The sequence below is a fragment of the Grampus griseus genome, assembly GCF_964374135.1.
Source record: "Grampus griseus genome assembly, chromosome: 4".
In the NCBI taxonomy this organism is placed as follows: Eukaryota; Metazoa; Chordata; class Mammalia; order Artiodactyla; family Delphinidae; genus Grampus; species Grampus griseus.
Genome location: NC_138997.1, coordinates 83,429,904 through 83,452,315, shown reverse-complemented (window position 1 = coordinate 83,452,315; position 22,412 = coordinate 83,429,904). Strand labels below are relative to the sequence as shown.

General features: G+C 39.1%; 1 protein-coding gene across 1 annotated transcript in view; it reads right to left on the bottom strand.

Annotated features, from left to right (window-relative positions):
• Window positions 1-14,161: 14,161 nt before the first annotated feature.
• ARAP2 (ArfGAP with RhoGAP domain, ankyrin repeat and PH domain 2) overlaps window positions 14,162-22,412 on the bottom strand; it is a gene marked incomplete at both ends in the record, with an annotated part of 182,354 nt that continues 174,103 nt past the window's right edge. The window contains one exon of the mRNA XM_082653125.1: window positions 14,162-14,521. Within this exon, the coding sequence (XP_082509251.1) occupies window positions 14,162-14,521 (360 nt within the window). The remainder of the gene's footprint in view (window positions 14,522-22,412) is intronic.

Below are 22,412 nucleotides of genomic sequence, written 5' to 3'. Positions count from 1 at the left end.
CAGTGATTTCCATGACTGTCTTCCAGCTCGCTGATCCATTCCCCTGGATTACTTAGTCCATCATTGTTTCCTTCTAGTGTATTTTTCATTTTAGTTATTTTATTCCTGTTTGGTTATTCTTTATATTTTCTAACTCTGTTAAAAACTTCTAACTTCTTGCTCTGTGCATACGTTCTACTCCGTTGTTCTTTTTTTTTTTTTTTAACATCTTTATTGGGGTATAATTGCTTTACAATGGTATGTCAGTTTCTGCTTTATAACAAAGTGAATCAGTTATACATATACATATGTTTCCATATCTCTTCCCTCTTGCGTCTCCCTCCCTCCCACCCTCCCTATCCCACCCCTCCAGGCGGTCACAAAGCACCGAGCCGATATCCCCGTGCCATGCGCTGCTTCCCACTAGCTATCTACCTTACATTTGTTAGTGTATATATGTCCATGACTCTCTCTCGCCCTGTCACAGCTCACCCTTCCCCCTCCCCATATCCTCAAGTCCGTTCTCCAGTAGGTCTGTGTCTTTATTCCTGTCTTACCCCTAGGTTCTTCATAATATTTTTTTTCTTAAATTCCATATATATGTGTTAGCACATGGTATTTGTCTTTTTTTTTCTGACTTACTTCACTCTGTATGACAGACTCTAGGTCTATCCACCTCATTACAAATAGCTCAATTTCATTTCTTTTTATGGCTGAGTAATATTCCATTTTATATATGTGCCACATCTTCTTTATCCATTAGTCCAATGATGGGCACTTAGGTTGTTTCCATCTCCGGGCTATTGTAAATAGAGCTGCAATGAATATTTTGGTACATGACTCTTTTTGAATTATGGTTTTCTCAGGGTATATGCCCACTAGTGGAATTGCTGGGTCATATGGTAGTTCTATTTGTAGTTTTTTAAGGAACCTCCATACTGTACTCCATAGTGACTGAACCAATTCACATTCCCACCAGCAGTGCAGGAGTGTTCCCTTTTCTCCACACCCTCTCCAGCATTTATTGTTTCTAGATTTTTTGATGATGGCCATTCTGACTGGTGTGAGATGATATTGCATCGGAGTTTTGATTTGCATTTCTCTAATGATTAATGATGTTGAGCATTCTTTCATGTTTTTGTTGGCAGTCTGTATATCTTCTTTGGAGAAATGGCTATTTAGGTCTTCTACCCATTTTTAGATTGGGTTGTTTGCTTTTTGTTATTGAGCTGCATGAGCTGCTTGTAAATTTTAGAGATTAATCCTTTGTCAGTTGCTTCATTTGCAAATATTTTCTCCAATTCTGAGGGTTGTCTTTTGGTCTTGTTTATGGTTTCCTTTGCTGTGCAAAAGCTTTTCAGTTTCATTAGGTCCCATTTGTTTATTTTTATTTCCATTTCTCTGGGAGGTGGGTCAAAAAGGATCTTGCTGTGATTTATGTCATAGAGTGTTCTGCCTATGTTTTCCTCTAAGAGTTTGATAGTTTCTGGCCTTACATTTAGGTCTTTAATCCATTTTGAGCTTATTTTTGTGTATGGTGTTAGGGAGTGATCTAATCTCATACTTTTACATGTACCTGTCCAGTTTTCCCAGCACCACTTATTGAAGAGGCTGTCATTTCTCCACTGTACATTCCTGCCACCTTTATCAAAGATAAGGTGTCTATATGTGCGTGGGTTAATCTCTGGGCTTTCTATCCTGTTCCTTTGATCTATCTTTCTGTTTTTGTGCCAGTACCATACTGTCTTGATTACTGTAGCTTTGTAGTATATTCTGAAGTCAGGAAGCCTGCTTCCTCCAGCTCTTTCATTCTCAAGATTGCTTTGGCTATTCGGGGTCTTCTGTGTTTCCATACAAATTGTGAAATTTTTTGTTCTAACTCTGTGTAAAATGCCAGTGGTAGTTTGATAGGGATTGCATTGAATCTGTAAATAGTTTTGGGTATAGAGTCATTTTCACAATGTTGATTCTTCCAATCCAAGAACATGGTATATCTCTCCATCTATTTGTATCATCTTTAATTTCTTTCATCAGTGTCTTATAATTTTCTGCATACAGGTCTTTTGTCTCCTTAAGTAGGTTTATCCCTAAATATTTTATTCTTTTTGTTGCAATGGTAAATGGGAGTGTTTTCTTGATTTCACTTTCAGATTTTTCATCGTTAGTGTATAGGAATGCCAGAGATTTCTGTGCATTAATTTTGTATCCTGCTACTTTACCAAATTAATTGATTAGCTCTAGTAGTTTTCTGGTAGCATCTTTAGGATTCTCTATGTATAGTATCATGTCATCTGCAAAGAGTGACAGCTTTACTTCTTCTTTTCCGATTTGGATTCCTTTTATTTCCTTTTCTTCTCTGATTGCTGTGGCTAAAACTTCCAAAACTATGTTGAATGAGAGTGGTGAGAGTGGGCAACCTTGTCTTGTTCCTGATCTTAGTGGAAATGCTTTCAGTTTTTCACCATTGAGGATGATGTTGGCTGTGGGCTTGTCATATATGGCCTTTATTATGTTGAGGAAAGTTCCCTCTATGCCTACTTTCTGCAGGGTTTTTATCATAAATGGTGTTGAATTTTGTCAAAAGCTTTCTCTGCATCTATTGAGATGATCATATGGTTTTTCTCCTTCAATTTGTTAATATGGTTTATCACATTGATAGTTTTGCGTATATTGAAGAATCCTTGCATTCCTGGAATAAACCCCACTTGATCATGGTGTATGATCCTTTTAATGTGCTGTTGGATTCTGTTTGCTAGTATCTTGTTGAGGATTTTTGCATCTATGTTCATCAGTGATATTGGCCTGTAGTTTTCTTTCTTTGTGACATCCTTGTCTGGTTTTGGTATCAAGGTGATGGTGGCCTCGTAGAAGGAATTTGAGAGTGTTCCTCCCTCTGCTATATTTTGGAAGAGTTTGAGAAGGATAGCTGTTAGCTCTTCTCTAAATGTTTGATAGAATTTGCCTGTGAAGCCATCTGGTCCTGGGCTTTTGTTTGTTGGGAGTTTTTAAATTACAGTTTCAATTTCAGTGCTTGTGATTGGTCTGTTGATATTTTCTGTTTCTTCCTGATTCAGTCTTGGCAGGTTGTGCATTTCTAAGAATTTTCCATTTCTTCCATATTGTCCATTTTATTGGCATAGAGTTGCTTGTAGTAATCTCTCATGATCTTTTTTATTTCTGCAGTGTCAGTTGTTACTTCTCCTTTTTCATTTCTAATTCTATTGATTTGAGTATTCTCCCTTTTTTTCTTCATGAGTCTGGCTAGTGGTTTATCTATTTTGTTTATTTTCTCAAGGAACCAGCTTTTAGTTTTATTGATCTTTGCTATCGTTTCCTTCATTTCTTTTTCATTTATTTCTGATCTGATTTTTATGATTTCTTTCCTTCTGCTAGCTTTGGGTTTTTTTTTGTTCTTCTTTCTCTAATTGCTTGAGGTGCAAGGTTAGGTTGTTTATTCGAGATGTTTCCTGCTCCTTAAGGTGGGCTCGTATTGCTATAAACGTCCCCCTTAGAACTGCTTTTGCTGCATCCCATAGGTTTTGGGTCGTTGTGTCTCCATTGTCATTTGTTTCTAGGTATTTTTTTATTTCTTCTTTGATTTCTTCAGTAATCACTTCATTATTAAGTAGTGTATTGTTTAGCCTCCATGTGTTTGTATTTTTTACAGATCTTTTCCTGTAATTGATATCTAGTCTCATGGCGTTGTGGTCGGAAAAGATACTTGATACAATTTCAATTTTCTTAAATTTACCAAGACTTGATTTGTGACGCAAGATATGATCTATCCTGGAGAATGTTCCATGAGCACTTGAGAAAAATGTGTATTCTGTTGTTTTTGGATGGAATGTCCTATAAATATCAATTAACTCCATCTCGTTTAATGTATCATTTAAAGCTTGTGTTTCCTTATTTATTTTCATTTTGGATGATCTGTCAATTGGTGAAAGTGGGGTGTTAAAGTCCCCTACTATGAATGTGTTACTGTCAATTTCCCGTTTTATGGCTGTTAGCATTTGCCTTATGTATTGAGGTGCTCCTATGTTGGGTGCATAAATATTTACAATTGTTATATCTTCTTCTTGGATCGATCCCTTGATCATTTTGTAGTGTCCTTCTTTGTCTCTTCTAATAGTCTTTATTTTAAAGTCTATTTTGTCTGATATGAGAATTGCTACTCCAGCTTGCTTTTGATTTCCGTTTGCATGAAATATCTGTTTCCATCCCCTTACTTTCAGTCTGTATGTGTCACTAGGTCTGAAGTGGGTCTCTTGTAGACAGCATATATAAGGGTCTTGTTTTGGTATCCATTCAGCCAGTCTCTGTCTTTTGGTGGGACCATTTAGTCCATTTACATTTAAGGTAATTATCGATATGTATGTTCCTATTCCCATTTTCTAAATTGTTTTTGGTTCGTTATTATAGGTCTTTTCCTTCTCTTGTGTTTCTTTTCTAGAGAAGTTCCTTTAGCATTTGTTGTAAAGCTGGTTTGGTGGTGCTGAACTCTCTCAGCTTTTGCTTGTCTGTAAAGGTTTTAATTTCTCCATCAAATCTGAATGAGATCCTTGCTGGGTAGAGTAGTCTTGGTTGCAGGTTTTTCTCCTTCATCACTTTAAATATGTCCTGCCAGTCCCTTCTGGCTTGCAGGGTTTCTGCTGAAAGATCAGCTGTTATCCTTATGGGGATTCCCTAGTGTGTTATTTGTTGTTTTTCCCTTGCTGCTTTTAATATGCTTTCTTTGTATTTAATTTTTGACAGTTTGATTAATATGTGTCTTGGCGTATTTCTCCTTGGATTTATCTTGTATGGGACTCTCTGTGCTTCCTGGACTTGATTAACTATTTCCTTTCCCATATTAGGGAAGTTTTCAACTATAATCTCTTCAAATATTTTCTCAGTCCCTTTCTTTTTCTCTTCTTCATCTGGAACCCCTATAATTTGAATGTTGGTGCGTTTCATGTTGTCCCAGAGGTCTCTGAGACTGTCCCCAGTTCTTTTCCTTCTTTTTTCTTTATTCTGCTCTGCAGTAGTTATTTCCACTATTTTATCTTCCAGGTCACTTATTTGTTCTTCTGCCTCAGTTATTCTGCTATTGATCCCATCTAGAGTACTTTTAATTTCATTTATTGTGTTGTTCATCATTGTTTCATCTTTATTTCTTCTAGGTCCTTGTTAACTGTTTCTTGCATTTTGTCCATTCTATTTCCAAGATTTTGGATCATCCTTACTATCATTATTCTGAATTCTTTTTCAGGTAGACTGCCTATTTCCTCTTCACTTGTTAGGTCTGGTGCATTTTTATCTTGCTCCTTTATCTGCTGTGTGTTTTTCTGTCTTCTCATTTTGCTTATCTTACTGTGTTTGGGGTCTCCTTTTTGCAGGCTGCAGGTTCGTAGTTCCTCCTGTTTTTGATGTCTGTCCCCAGTGGCTAAGGTTGGTTCAGTGGGTTGTGTACCCTTCCTGGTGGAGGGGACTAGTGCCTGTGTTGTGGTGGATGAGGCTGGATCTTGTCTCTCTAGTGGGCAGGTTCACGTCTGGTGGTGTGTTTTGGGGTGTCTGTTGACTTATGATTTTAGGCAGCTTCTCTGCTAACGGGTGGGGTTGTGTTCCTGTTTTGCTAGTTGTTTGGCATAGGTTGTCCAGCACTGTAGCTTGCTGGTCATTGAGTGAAGCTGGGTGCTGGTGTTAAGATGGAGGTCTCTGGGAGATTTTCGCCATTTGGTATTATGTGGAGCTGGGAGGTCTCTTGTTGATCAGTGTCCTGAAGTTGGCTCTCCCACCTCAGAGGCAGAGCCCTGACTCCTGGCTGGAGCACCAAGAGCCTTTCATCCACACGGCTCAGAATAAAAGGGAGAAAAAGTAGAGAAATTAGTAGAAGTATGAAGAAAGAAAGAAAGAAAGGAGGGAAGGAAGGAAGGAAGGTAGGAAGGAAGAAAGAAAGAAGCAAAGAAGGAAAGAAGGCAAGAAGGAAAGAAAGGGAGGGAGGGAGGAAGGAAGGAAGGAGGGAAGGAATGAAAAAAGACAGACAGAAAGAAGATACAGTAAAATAAAATAAAGTATAATAAAGTTATTGAATTAAAAATTATTTAGAAAAAGGAAAAACAAAGGACGGATAGAATCTTAGGACAAATGTTGGAAGCAAAGCTATACAGACAAAATCTTACACAGAAGCATACACATACACCCTCACAAAAAGAGGTAAAGCGGAAAAAATCATAAATCTTGCTCTCAGAGACCACCTCCTCAATTTGGGATGATTCGTTGTCTAAAGGAGGGAAGGAAGGAAGGAAGGAAGGAAAGAAAGAAAGGAAGAAAGAAAGAAAGAAAGAAAGAACAAAGGTAAAGTATAATAAAGTTATTAAAATTAATGATTAAGAAAAAAAATTAAAAAAAAAAACATGGATGGATAGAACCCTAGGACAAATGGTGGAAGCAAAGCTATACAGACAAGATCTCACACAGACGCATACACGTTCACAAAAAGAAGAAAAGGGGAAAAAAATCATAAATCTTGCTCTCGAAGCCCACCTCCTCAATTTGGGATGATTTGTCGTCTATTCATGTATTCCACAGATGCAGGTACATCCTTGATTGTGGAGCTTTAATCCGCTGTTTCTGAGGCTGCTGGGAGAGATTTCCCTTTCACTTCTTTGTTCTCACAGCTCACAGGGGCTCAGCTTTGGATTTGGCCCTGCCTCTGCATGTAGGTCCCTGGAGCACGTCTGTTCTTCGCTCAGACAGTACGGGGTTAAGGGAGCCGCTGATTTGGGGGCTCTGGCGCACTGAGGCTGGGGGTAGGGAGGGGCACTGCGTGCGGGGCAGGCCTGCGGCGGCAGAGGCCGGCGTGACGTTGCACCAGCCTGAGGCCCGCCGTGCGTTCTCCCGGGGAAGTTGTCCCTGGATCCCGGGAACCTGGCGATCCAGGCTCCCTGTGGCGGGCTGCACAGGCTCCCCGGAAGAGGGGTGTGGATAGTGACCTGTGCTCGCACACAGGCCCCTTGGTGGCGGCAGCAGCAGCCTTAGCATCTCCCGCCCGTCCCTGGGGTCCGTGCTTTTAGCCGCGGCTCGCGCCCGTTTCTGCGGTCCGCGCTTTTAGCTGCGGCTCGCGCCCGTTTCTGGGGTCCGCGCTTTTAGCCGCGGCTCGCGCCCATCTCTGGGGTCCGCGTTTAGCTGCGGCTCGCGCCCTTCTCTGGAGTTCGCGCTTTTAGCCGTGGCTCGTGCCCGTCTCTGGAGTTCCTTTCAGCAGCGCTCTTAAACCCCTCTCCTCGTGCACCAGGAAACAAAGAGGGAAGAAAAAGTCTCTTGCCTCTTCAGCAGGTGCAGACTTTTCCCCGAACTCCCTCCCGGCTCCGACCGAAACCCGAGCCTCAGCTCGCAGCCCCTCCTGCCCCAGCGGGTGAGCAGACAAGCCTCTCGGGCTGGTGAGTGCCGGTCGCACCGATCCTCTGTGCGGGAATCTCTCCGCTTTGCCCTTCACACCCCTGCTGCTGTGCACTCCTCCGCGGTGCCGAAGCTCCCCCCTCCGCCTCTTGCAGTCTCCGCCCACGAAGGGGCTTCCTAGTGTGTGGAAACCTTTCCTCCTTCACAGCTCCCTCCCACTGGTGCAGGTGCCGTCCCTATTCCTTTGTCTCTGTTTTTTCTTTTTTTCTTTTGCCCTACCCAGTTACGTGGGGAGTTTCTTGGCTTTTGGGAGGTCTGAGGTCTTCTGCCAGCCTTCAGTAGGTGTTCTGTAGGAGTTGTTCCACGTGTAGATGTATTTCTGGTGTGTCTGTGGGGAGGAAGGTGATCTCCGCGTCTTACTCTTCCGCCATCTTCAAGGTCCCCCTCTCTTGTTCTTTGATCATCTTTACAATCACTACCCTGAACTCTTTCTCAGGTACATTGTCTATATGCACTTCACTTAGTCCTTCTGGAGTTTTATCTTGTTCCTTCCTTTGGAATATGTTCCTCTATCATTTCATTTTGCCTAACTTGGTTTTTTTTGTTTTTATGTATCTGGTAGGTTATGTATCTGGTACGTTTCCTGACCTTGGAGAGTGACATTTTAAAGGAGAAGTCCTATGCATGCCAGCAGTGCAATTCTCTCTCTTTGCCAGAGCTATATGCTCTAGGGTGCCCCCCCATGAGGGTTGTATGGATCTTTGTATTGTGGCAGGCTGACTAGCCTAGAGCAGTTCCTGTCTCTTGTTGGGATCATTGTCCTTCAAGCTACTGTATTATACCATGACTTCATTTATTCAACATATCCTTCAGTAGTGACTATAGGCTATGTTATAGGCACTGTTCTATATACTGGGAATATAGTGGTGAACCTAAGATTCTGCACTGGCTGAGTTACATTCTGGTGTAACTAATTAGACCATTAATACATATACTAATAATATGTAATTTGTCAGGTGATGAGTCCTATGATGTAAAAAAAATAAGATAAAGGGGATAGAAGGTGATGATGTCATTTTATATGAGATGTTCAGAGGAAGTCTGTCTGGTAAGGAGACATTTAATGATGCTTTAGATATGGTATATTTGAGATGACAGTTGGACACTCAAGTGGAGATGTAAATTAGTCTTGAACCCAGTGAGTAGGTCCAGACTGTAGTTAAACAGATGGGATAGCTGGAAGATGTACTGTATTTAAAGCTATGAGATTGGATGAGTATCCAGTAGAGGATCAGAGAAGACTGACTAGTGAAGGAGGAAAACTACAAGATAATGGTGTCCTGGAGACCAATCCTAGAATGTATTGCACAAAGGAGGGGAGACAAACTGTATAAAATTGCTACAGATAGTGATGGGTCAAGTATGATGATTGAAAACTGACCATTTAGATTGGCAATGAGGTTGTTCTGACTTTGAGAATAGTAGTTATGGTAGAATAATGGGAAACAAAATGTTGAATGAAGAGGGTTTAAAGAAAGAATGGGAGGGAAAAAGTAGAAGGCAGGAAGTGAGACAAATTTTACCACGAGATTTGCTGCAAACAGAAGTCAAATGAAGCATTAGCTGGAGGGAAGATGAGATTCCCTCCAATGAGATATGTCACTTTTTTCTGAGCAATATTAGTGTTGATCTGATCTCAGGATCATGGTTTGGCTTATCTGGGTTGATTGAAATGACTTTTTGTCTCTCCCTAGTTTAGTGAATGCTCAGTTATTTAACTGAAGACCTCTCTGTGTTGTTCTTTGAAAGGATTAACAATATTTTCTATCAATCCAGTTTTGTGAACAATCAGCATCTTCACTCTTCTGGAATAGTGGTTCTTCATGTCATAGAACTTGGATCTTACAAGCAGCCCCAAACTGTAATTTTGCTGGGCAACAATTTTGAATCGTTTGTGCTGTATTATTTCAGTATTAAAGTTATTTAGCTAGCTGACTTCTAAGTAGTTACATCTCAAAATGCTCTCTTATCCTCCATTAATCATTATGATAGGTGTAACTCTGATGTAGTATTACAAAGTTATTCTGAGATGTGGGATAACAACAGTGCAAGAACTAGTGCTTGAAAAAACCAGGGGGCATTCTGCTCATCTGATACCTATATTAACAGATTAATATAAAAGTGTACTAGGGCTACATTAACAAAATTCCAGACTGGGTGGCAGAAATAATAGGAATTTATTTTCTCTCAATTTGTTTTGGAGGCTAGAAGACTGAGATCAAGATGTTGGCAGGTTTGATTTCATCTGAGGCCTTTCTCCTTGGCTTGCAGATGGCCGCCTTCTTGCTGTGTCCTCACATGGTTTTGCCCCTGTGTGTTGTGTGTCCAAATTGCCTCTTCTTATAAGGACACCAGTCAGATTTATGAGAACCCACCCCAACAACCTCATTTTGACTTAATCACCTCTTTAAAGGCTCTATTTCCAAATACTTCAAATTTGGGGGTACTAGGGGTTAGGGCTTTAGCATATGGGTTTTGGGGAAACACAATTCATCCTACCACCTGTGGTAATCTGTTCTGTTAGTGTATAACATATTTTTAAAGGGACGAGAAAAAAATAAGCAATTTGAAAAACAGTAGTAAGAAGTAGCAACTTAGACCAAATGAGAGCTAGAAAAACTAATAAATTAATAAATAACATTTACTACTCCTCTACTGTGGGTCAGGTATGTGATATACACACACATATAAAAATATGTATACAGTCATCTCTCAGTATCTGCAGGAGATTGGTTCCAGGACCTGCTACTGATACCAAAATCTGAGGATGCTCAAGTCCCATAGTCAGCTCTTCATACTCATGGGTTTCGTATCTGTAGGTTCAGCCAACCATGAATAGCATATTAAGTTTTCAGTCACAGTTGCCTGAATCTGTGAATGCAGAATGTGTGGATACTGAGGGCCAACTGCATACTTATTGAAAAAAATCCACAGATAAGTGGACCTGTGCAGTTCTTTCCCTTGAACAATCTGGGGGTTAAGGGCGCTGACCTCTGCCCAGTTGCAAATCCTTATGTAACTTAGAGTTGGTTCTCCCTATCTGTGGAATCAACCAACCATAGATCATGTAGTACTGTAGTATTTACTGTTGAAAAAAATCCATGTATAAGTGAACTGGCACAGTTCAAACTTGTGTTGTTCAAGGGCCAACTGTATATGAGTCATACTACAAGATCAGTGTTATTCCCACTTCTTGGATGAGGACATTTAGATTCTGAACTTTAATAATTCACAAAAAGTCTTAAATCTGTACAGGTATCTCAATTTTTAAAAATGTTACATTCAACATATGGTAGCCATGGCAGAGAAGATAAGGATATACAAAATAATTTAAAACATTTAACAAAAAATTGTTAAAAATAATAACTATAAAATGTAAAGCAGATAAATTTTAGCTATCTACAAGATTCATTTCTGTGATGTCTGTTTCCAAATGATTAGAAATAAATGTGATGATTGTACACATAATAGGATATCCACATTGTTGATAATATTAAAGTCTTGGTGCAAATTTTGATGAGATAGTGAAAGTTTACATTTTCTTCTCCCCAGAGTGATTATAAAAAGTTTAAGAAAACGTGCAAATATCTGGATACTACCATCTATCCAAATAAATTTGGTGCATTTTCAAAAGTATTTCCTTTTACAATATAGTTTGTTTTAGGATTAAAAATTATCAAATGTAAATGCAAATTAGCAGCTAATATAGTTATGTGCACATCATATTTTTGCTTCAATTACTTTTGCTTAGTTTTATTAACTTTAGTTAGGGCTCTATAAATGAGAGTACCATCAATCTGTTTGTGTCATGTCTGCATATATTCATCATTTAAAAAAGAACAATATTCATACTGACATGTTTGAAAAAATGACAGCTAGTTTGAAGTGTATATTAAATTCAGATTTTTTAAAAAAGGCAAAAAGGAAAGGCAATCTATTTGATTTATTTCTCTATTTTGAAAAGTTGAAAGTGGTTATTTTGAAAATGAGTTGCACTCAAGTGGACTTGTAAAACAATTTTAATTTTTACTCAAAATATATGAGAGGTCATCATTAGTCCTTATCTTACATTTGTAAAATGGAGACAATTGTACAGGAAGGGAAGGGAAACAGAAGTTATTAGATTTTAAGCTCAAGTTTCAAAAGTATTCAAATAAGGCAGGTAAAAAAAAAGATACTTTCCCATTGTCCAACATAATTTTCATGTCTCCTTATTTCATAAAACATAAATATCATTTACCAGAAATAATAGTTTATTTTAGATTTTTTCCTAAATACCATGATTTCTTGCTTTTTAAAGGAAGGCTCCCCAGCAGTGCCACCTATAAACTGACCAGCAGTTTCTCTCTTTAAAAAAATTCCAATCTATGTGGATTTAAAGAATAAATATCACACCCCCATGGTAAACTATTTTATCACCACCATATATAAGTGATCAGTATTTTTCAATGAAGAAATTCATAGCATCAAACAGTGTTATACTGCACTATGATTGGACTGACTGAAGTATGGGCCTCTGTATACAAATTCTGATAAGACACCTGAAAAACAGGGGGAAAAGGAAATGGAAACTTACACTGCATTGAAGAGACTGTGTGCAGAGGACCTTGCATGGATGCCACTTGCACTGAGTGCAAGTGGAATAAAGCTAGGAATGAAGCTTGGCTACCTAAAATAATTTTGATCAAAATAATTTTGATCAAAACTCACCCGACCTAATAAAATTCTAAAGAAACTGACAAAAAGTGCTACCCCTAATGTCACCTATAACTAGATAGTATTGTCTGTGAGGAAAATAACCAACTCAGTAGGTACTCTTTATGTGGAAACAAAAATAGAGGGCTTGGTCATTATTCATCAGGCACAGGAAGGAGACTGCTACTTTATTAAAAAAAAAAAAAAAAAAAGACTAGGTTAAAAGTGAACTGGTAGCCCCCAGAAGTATAGTATCAATTGTTAATCTAACTCCTACCTCCAGGTGGCCATATGTTGTACACTTCCAGTAAATTTTGACTCAGTCTTACCTAATAAGAAATGAACATACAAAGAAAAACAATAAACCAACAATAAAACCCTGTGATGATGAATGTTGCTCATTCCACAATGATAGTAAGGAACTCTAAATAAAAAAAAACAAAAATTGCTTGTACACAGCAACAGTGCAAGTGTCATCCATGCCAGGTCCTGTGCACACAATCTCTTCAATGCAGTATAAGTTTCCTCTCAGCAGCCACCACCTGCAAAGAACTGAAGTGTAGTGAATGGATTTGCACTGCAGCTGATTCACTGACACTGTAAGGAAGAGTGGCCAGTGCCATTATTCGTGTTTAGTGGCTGAATACTAATCTTGGGAAATAGTCACTAGACTTTTTTCTTAACAAGCAGTTTCTCGTGAACAAGGTCTGGTCAACAGTGAACTAGAATGAATCTCAACCTGACCTCCTTGACTTTTAGGACATTTTTAACTCTGCCTCTCTTTTTTTTTCTAAATGTCGGTTCATTGGTTTGTTTATTTTACTTTTGGCTGCGTTGGGTCTTCGTTTCTGTGCGAGGGCTTTCTCCAGTTGCGGCAAGCAGGCGCCACTCTTCATCGCGGTGTGCAGACCTCTCACTATTGTGGCCTCTCTCGTTGCGGAGCACAGGCTCCAGATGCACAGGCTCAGTAGTTGTGGCTCACAGGCCCAGTTGCTCTATGGCATGTGGGATTTTCACAGACCAGGGCTCGAACCCGTATCCCATGCATCGGTAGGCAGATTCTCAACCACTGCGCCACCAGGGAAGCCCCCTCTTTGCCTCTTTTAAAGTGTTGTTTGATAGGCAGCCACTAAAATAAATCCTCCCCCTTTTCAACTTACTTCCTTTTTTTCCCCTAAGGTTGGCCCTGTGTAAACCTAAAAACATATGGTAACTTTATATACAAGGTTTCTCAAAGTGCAAAATGTGTTACATATAATTTCATAGGCTTCATTTATACAGAGCATTCTATACAATACAGTACAGTTTGCGATTTCTGTTCATAAATTTACACCACTTAGACAACTAGAGTTGACCCTTGAACAATGTGGGTTTGAACCGCCATGGGTCCACTTATACATGGACATCTTTTTTTTTTTTTTTTTGCGGTACGCGGGCCTCTCACTGTTGTGGCCTCTCCCGTTGCGGAGCACAGGCTCCGGATGCGCAGGCTCAGTGGCCATGGCTCACGGGCCCAGCCGCTCCGCGGCATGTGGAATCCTCCCAGACCGGGGCATGAACCCGTGTCCCCTGCATCGGCAGGTGGACTCTCAACCACTGCGCCACCAGGGAAGCCCCATGGACATCTTTCGATAGTGAATCCTACAGCACTACATGATCCACAATTAGTTCAGTCCACAAATGCAGAGGAATTTTGTATACAGGGGAGGGGTTTGACTACAAATTATGCATGGATTAACACACCAACCCTTGCCCATGTTGTTCAAGGGTCAACTGTACTTCAAAAGGTGGCCACTCAAAGTAACCCAATGCCTTCCTACACAAGGTTAATATAGCTGAACTGTACAGGCTTTGTTCAGAACAAAACACAGTGAATTTACACTTATATATACATACATAGTTTAAAATGCTCTTTAAATGGTTAAGGATAGCTAGACAAATCTCACCAACCATGAAATATATTTTGGTTTCTGGTTTGCACACATACATTGTACACAATATTTAAAAAAATAATTTGCAAGACAAGTCATTTTATTTATTTTTACACCATCTACTCAGGCTGTGACTCTTTTGGAAGGGTTCTTGCCCGCTGTAGAACCACACTAAGCTCTTCGATGACCTTTGGTGGTAACTTATTATTAGAGTCCAAAGTAGCTTTGCCATTCCTGTCCTCAGTCTTTCTCAATGTCTTTAGGCCTTTCTGGCCTTTCTGTTGCCCTTGAAGGACCTCAGCCTCTGTGTCCTCCAGACAGTTGAAACTCCAATGTTTTCTGGTTCGATTTCGAAGTTTCTCATCCTTGTGCTCCAGGCACTGGGCCACGATGGAGGCTCTCTCCCTTAAGGTGCCATCCCCAGGCTCTTGGTCATGCTTTGCACTGAGCCGTAGCCTTTCGAGTTCTGCTTTTGCACTCTAAAAATAAAACAAAACATCTCACAGGGAAGCAAGATCTGGAACACTTTTTTTAAAGAATACTCTGCACATAAAAGTTGATGCTTCTTGTATTAGAATTTATTTCTGTGATTTAGGTTCTAACATGACTTTGGTACAAGCAGCATGTCTGAATTTATAGACTGATCTTAGAGCTACAAAATCAGCTGAAATGGAGATCATGGAAATTCATTTTAACAAGCATTTAGCATACCACTTCAAAGATGTCTTTCAAGTTAGTTATTCAAATTAACTCTCATTTCAAACTTGCCTCTTCCAATTCAGTGCCGCTTATATGTGTCACATATTCATGCATCTGTAATTCCTACAGTGTTATACCCAAAGGACAGAGGAAAAAGGGAGTCTCCGTGGCCATGAGTCCAGGAAATGCTCTGTACTACAGATCCCTCTTTGAGAGTCACAATACATATTAGCATATTAAAGAAGCTAAGAAATATTACAGCAGAAAAATCTGACTTCTTTTTCTATTTTCTCTTCCCCAAATATTTGACTAGTGAAATCTTTTCCCTGCATAATACCCTATTAGAATCCCACAGAAATATATACCCATAGATATACTTAGGAAAATACTGAAAGGTATATATAGTTGTGTATTAAAACCCACTTTTGTATCAGTGGATTAAAGTACACATTCATTCAGTGAACTTTAAGTGCCTACAGGTACCAGAAATCCATTGAGACACAACTTGCATTGGGACAGAGGTGCACTTTCCTAACTAGCATCCAGGGTGTCTTGTGACTGGGCAAGTACTGGCATCCAGAACTCTCATGAGATTCTCAAAGGTGACTACAACCTCATCAAATGTAAGATAAAAGAATGAACAACAGAGAAGCAAGCATCTAGTGGATATGGAGCCACAGCAAAAGGCTACCCAAAAAATTGGGTCAGGGCAGGAAGGCATAGTCATTTTTCTTTTCACAAACAAGAATTGAAGGAATTTCTTCAATATTTCCCTAGTAAAAATTGAAAAGCACAGAAAGAAGAAATCCAAAGAAAATTTTTTTTATTATATTACAAATGTTTGAGAGAGAGAAGATGAAATAAAAGGGGTAGTATATAATATTAAGAATGGGACTATTTTGCAGATGGCAGAGTAGTAGGACGTGAGCTCACCCCTTCTTAGGAAAACACCAAAAATCACAACTAACTGCTGAACAACCATGAACCAAAAAAAAAAAAGCCAGAACCTACCAAAAAAGATACCCTACATCCAAAGACAAAGAAGAAGCCACATGAGATGGCAGGAGGGGCACAATTGTGATAAAATCAAATCCCATATCTGCCAGGTGGGTGACCCACAAAACTGGAAAATAATTATACCACAGAAGTTATCCCATAGGAGTGGAAGTCCTGAGCCTCACATGAGGCTTCCCAGCCTGGGGGTCTGGCAACAGGAGGAGGAGCCCCCAGAGAATCTGGCTTTGAAGGCCAGCAGAGTTTGATCACAGGAATTCCACAGGACTGGGGGAAAACAGAAACTCCACTCTTGGAGGGTACACACAAGGTCTCATGCACACCAGGACCCAGGGAAGAAAAAGGAATGAACTCATAAAAGACTGGGCCAGACCTACCTGCCAGTATTGGAGGGTCTTCTGCAGAGGCAGGGGGGAGGCTGTGGCTCACTGTGGGGGACAAAGACACTGGCAGCAGTAGTTCTCGGGAGTACTCATTGGTGTGAGCTTTCCTGGAGGCTGCCATTTCCTCCCCAAGACCTAGCCCCACTGGAGCCTGTAGGTTCCAGTGGTGGGACGCCTCAGGCCAAACAACCAATACAGCACCACCCATCAGCAGACAGACTGCTTAAAGTCTTCCTGAGCATGGCCCTGCCCACCAGAAGGACAAGACTTAGCTTCACCCACCATTGGGCAGGAACCAGTCCCTCCCACCAGGAAGCCTGCACAAGTCCCTTAGCCTCATCTACCAGAGGGCAGACAGCAGAAGCAAGAACTACAATCCTGCAGCCTGTGGAAATGAGATGGCAGAGGATTATTTCCCAGATGAAGGAACAAGATGAAACCCCAGAAGAACAACTAAGTGAAGCAGAGATAGGCAATCTACCAGAAAAAGAATTCAGAGTAATGATACTGCAAGATGATCCAAGATCTCAGGAAAAGAATGGAGGCACAGATTGAGAAGTTACAAGAAAAGTTTAACAAAGACCTAGAAGAACTAAAGAACAAACAGAGATGAACAACACAATAACTGAAATGAAAAATACACTAGAAGAAATCAATAGCTGAATAGCTGAGGCAGAAAAACGGATAAGTGAGCTGCAAGACAGAATGGTGGAAATCAATGCTGCAAAACAGAATAAAGAAAAAAGAATGAAAAGAAGTGAAAACAGTCTAAGAGACCTCTGGGACAACATTGAATGCCCCAACATTCACATTACAGGAGTCCTGGAAGGAGAAGAGAGAGAGACAAAGGATTTGACAAAATAATTGAAGAGATAATAGCTGAAAACCTCCCTACCATGGGAAAGGAAACAGTCACCCAAGTCCAGGAAGTACAGAGAGTCCCGGGCAGGATAACCCCAAAAACAACATGCCGAGACACATAGTAATCAAATTGACAAAAATTAAAGACAAAGAAAGAACATTAAAAGCAACAAGGGAAAAGAGACAAATAACATACAAGGGAACTCCCCTAAGGTTAACAGCTGATTTCTCAGCAGAAACTTTACAAGCCAGAAGGGAGTGGCACAATATATTTAAAGTGATGAAAGGGAAGAACCTACAACCAAGAATACTCTATCCAGCAAGGCACTCATTCACATTTGAGAGAGAAATCAAAAGCTTTACAGACAAGCAAAAGCTAAGAGAATTCAGCACCACCAGACCAGCTTTGCAACAAATGCTAACGGACTTCTCAAAGCAGAAAAGAAAGGGCCACAACTAGAAACAAGAAAATTACAAATGGAAAAGCTTTCTGGCAAAGGCAAACATACAGTAAAGGTAGGAAATCATCTGCACACAGATATGATTACCAAAACCAGCAACTGTGAGATGAGGAGAGCACAAATGCAGGATATTGGAAATGCATTTGAAATGAAAAGACCAGCAACTTAAAACAATCTTGTTTGTATATAGACTGCTATATCAAAACCTCACGGTAACTGCAAACTAAAAATCTACAATAGATACACTCAAAGAAAAAGGAATCCAAACACAACACTAAAGTTAGTCATCAATTCACAAGAGAACAAAAGAGGAAGGGAAGAAAAAAGAGCTGCAAAAACAAATCCAAAACAATTAACAAAATAGCAATAAGAACATATAGATAATTACCTTAAATCTAAATGGAATGAATGCTCCCACCAAAAACAGACTGGCTGAATGGATACAAAAACAAAACCCCTAGGGCTTCCCTGGTGGCACAGTGGTTGAAAGTCTGCCTGCCGATGCAGGGGACACGGGTTCGTGCCCCGGTCCGGGAGGATCCCACATGCTGCAGAGTGGCTGGGCCCGTGAACCATGGACACTGAACCTGCACGTCCGGAGCCTGTGCTCCGCAACGGGAGAGGCCACAACAGTGAGAGGCCCACGTACCGCAAAAAACAAACAAACAAAAAACCCCTATATATATTCTGTCTACAAGAGATGCACTTCAGATCTAGGGACACATACAGACTGAACGTGAGGGGATGCAAAAAGGCGTTCCATGCAAATGGAAATCAAAAGAAAGCTGGAGTAGCAATACTCATATCAGACAAATAGGCTTTAGAATAAAGACTGTTACAAGAGACAAGGACACCACATAATGATCAAGAGATCAATTCAAGAAGAAGATACAATAATTGTAAATATATAAGAACCCAATATAGGTGCCTCAATATATAGGGCAAATACAGCCATATAAGGAGAAATCGACAGTAACCAATAATAGGGATTTTAACACCCCATTTTCATCAACGGACAGATCATCCAGACAAAAAATCAGTAAGGAAACACACTTTAAATGACACATTAGACCAGATGGACTTAATTGAGATTTATAGAGCATTCTATCCCAAAGCAGCAGAATACATATTCTTCTCACGTGCACATGGAACGTTCTCCAGGTCATGTGCTGGGCCATAAAGTGAGCCTCAGTAAATTTAAGAAAATTGAAATCATCAAGCATCTTTTCCGACCACAACAATATGAGATTAGAAATCAACTATAAGAAAAAAACCCGTAAAAAACACAAACATGTGAAGGCTAAAAAATATGCTATTAAACAACCAATGGATCACTGAAGAAATCAAAGAGGAAATCAGAAGATACCCAGAGACAAATGAAAATGAAAGCACACTGATCCAAGACCTATGGATGCAGCAAAAGCAGTTCTAAGAGGGAAGTTTACAGCAATGTAATCTTACCTCAGGAAACAAGAAAAATTACAAATAAACAACCTAACCTTACGCTTAAAGCAACTACAGAAAGAAGAAGAAAAACCCAAAGTTAGTAGAAGGAAAGAAATCATAAAGATCAGAGCAGAAATAAATGAAATAGAAATGAAGAAAACAACAGAATATCAATGAAACTAAAAAGCCGGTTCTTTGAAAAAATAAAATTGATAAACCTTTAGCCACACTCATCAAGGAAGAAAGGGAGAGGGCTCAAATCAATAAAAGCAGAAATGAAAAAAGAGAAGTTACAGAGACACCACAGAAATAGAGGATCATAAGAAACTACTACAAACAACTATACGCTAATAAAGTGGAAAACCTGGAAGAAATGGACAAATTCTTAGAAAGGTACAATCTCCTAAGAGTGAACCAGGAAGAAATAGAAAATATGAACAGATCAATCAGGAGTACTGATATTGAAACTGTGATTAAAAAACTCCCAACAAACAAAAGTCCAGGACCAGATGGCTTCACAGGTGAATTCTATCAAACATTTAGAGAAGAGCTAACACCTATCCTTCTGAAAGTGTTCCAAAAAACTGCAGAGGAAGGAACACTCCCAAACTCATTCTATGAGGCCATCATCACCCTGGTACCAAAACCTGACAAAGATACTACAAAAAATGAAAATTACAGGCCAATATAGCACTGATGAACGTAGATGCAAAAATCCTCAACAAAATACTAGCAATCTGAATCCAACAATACATTAAAAGGATCATACACCATGATCAAGTGGGATTCATCCCAGGGATGCAAGGATTCTTCAGTATCTGCAAATCAATCAGTGTGATACACCGTATTAACAAATTGAAGAAGAAAAACCATATGATCACCTCAATACATGCAGAATAAGCTTTTGACAAAATTCAACATCCATTTATGATAATAACTCTCCAGAAAGTGTGCATAGAGGGAACATACCTCAACATAATAAAGACCATATATGACAAACCCAAAGCTAACATTATATCCAACAGTGAAAAGCTAAAAGCATTTCCTCTAAGGTCAGGGACAAGAGAAGGATTTTCAATTGTGCCACTTTTATTCAGCATAGCTTTGGAAGTCCTAGCCATGGCAATCAGAGAATAGAAGGAAAAAAAAGGAATGCAAATTGGAAAAGAAGAAGTAAAACTGTCACTGTTTGCAGATGATGTGATACTATGCATAGAAAATCCTAAAGATGCTACCAGAAAACTACTAGAGCTCATCAATGAATTCGGTAAAGTTGCAGGATACAAAATTATTACACAGAAATCTGTTGCATTTCTACACACTAAGTATGAAAGATCAGAAAGAGAAATTAAAGAAACAATCTCATTTACCATCTCATCAAAAAGAATAAAATACCTAGGAATAAACCTACCTAAGGACGCAGAAGACTTGTACTCTGAAAACTATAAGACACTGATGAAAGAAATCGAAGATGACACAAACAGATGGAGAGATATACCATATTCTTGCATTGTAAGAATCCACATTGTCAGAATGACCATACTTCCCAAAGCACTGCTATCTTTAAAATAGATAACCAACAAGGTCCTCCTGGATAGAACAGGGAACTCTGCTCAATATTCTGTAATAACCTAATGGGAAAAGAATTTGAAAAAGAATAGATACATGTATATGTATAACTGAATCACTTTGCTGTACACCTGAAACTAACACAACATTGTTAATCAACTATACTCCAATATAAAATAAAAATTTTTTAAAATACTATTTTGAAAAAAAAAAAAAACTGAGTAGCATAAACAGTGCTGTAACTAAGGATGTCTAATATAATGTTTAAAGGGCAACACCTCACCTCTTTTTCTCTATAGTGCTCATCACTTTCTAATATATATACTAGACAAGCTACTTATATCTCTTGTGATTATCTGAATGCCCTGCTAGAAAGTTAATGCAATGCAAGGATTCTTTTGTTTGATTTGTTCATTGACGTGCAAACCTATCACAGTGCCAGCACACAGGAAGTGGTCAATAAATATTTTCTGAATAGGAAGTGAAGAAAGCTTAAAAAAATTCAGATGTTTAATATTCTGTTCTATTTTCCTAAATTTCAGCAGATCAGGACATGAAATTTTGTAAGTCAAATTCAAGCTGAATAAAAACATTTTAATCAACATAAATTATAAATAATTTTGCAATTTAGAATTTTCTGATAAGCTCATGATTATACATCTCAGATAAGTATTTCTTCTCTAAAACTGATAGGAAGAAATATTTAGTTATTTAGTATCTAGTTGAATTCCAAAGTTTAATTAGAATATGTTTAAGAGAGATAGTAGTAATAGTTGCACAACCATGTGAATGTAATTAATGTACTATGCACTTAAAATGGTTAAAATGGAAAATTTATGTGTATTTTATCACAGTACAAAAAAAATGAGAGATTAGTAAAAATTATGGCTATTTAGCATAGGAATGTGACTGGGAGTTTATAAATATGAATTTTACTAAAAAGTTTCACGTGACATCTATTACGGAAAATCAAGGATCAATATAGAGTGGTTTTATATATTATACAGTTCTCATTACTTTTCAGTTATCAGCAGAAAGACTTTGGGACGCTCTTAGATGCAGAATTTAGAGGCCAAATATTCATACATGTAATGCTGAAATTTCAAGTAAAACTATGATATTAGCCTAAATGACATAACCTTATACAAAGGCGGGGAGGCATGATGAAGTGAACTGGTAGAAATCAAGAGATGGTAGTGAGTGCTTTGCATGAACAATATGGTGTGTGGAGTGCCTTTGCATGTTATGGGGAAAGAAAGCCAAGGCATCAGTACTGTGGAAAGAAGGGCATCATTTATGTGCTGCACTATCCTTAAGGTCTTAATAATTTAAAAAGAAAGACTGATAAGGTATGAAATTTAGGAGAGTAAAAGGTAGGCTGGTCCAGACGATGCCAGTTTGTGTCAGAGGGCATTTAGAGAAAACTGTTTGTTTAAATGGAAATGAGGATCTGAAATGGAGTGTGTCTCCCAGCAGAGAGAACAACCCCCTATGAAGTAAGGGCTTTTATTATCCCTAGGAGCTTACAGATAAAAGCTGAGCACAATGAACACGATGAAGTAGGTACCTAAGTGGAAGTAGGAGGGCCGTAGGTAGCATATAGCTTGTACATTCTTATGCACTATTTGCCTCTTCATGTATGATTTCCTTTGTCAACAACTTACTTCCTCTGGCTTATTCACTAGCTCACTACTAATTTACTCAATAAATTTTGGAAGTCACTTCCTCCAGGAAGCCTTCCCTGCCTGGAGGAGGTATTCTCATACAAGTTTCTACTGAACCTCATGAAAGCAAGACAGCTCATGGAATGGGAAGTCACCAAATTCACCAATCTGTCAACAATTTGTTTGAAAAGCAACGCTTCTTGAATATATCTGTTGATATGACTATATATATATATATATATATTTTTTTTTTTGTGGTACGTGGGCCTCTCA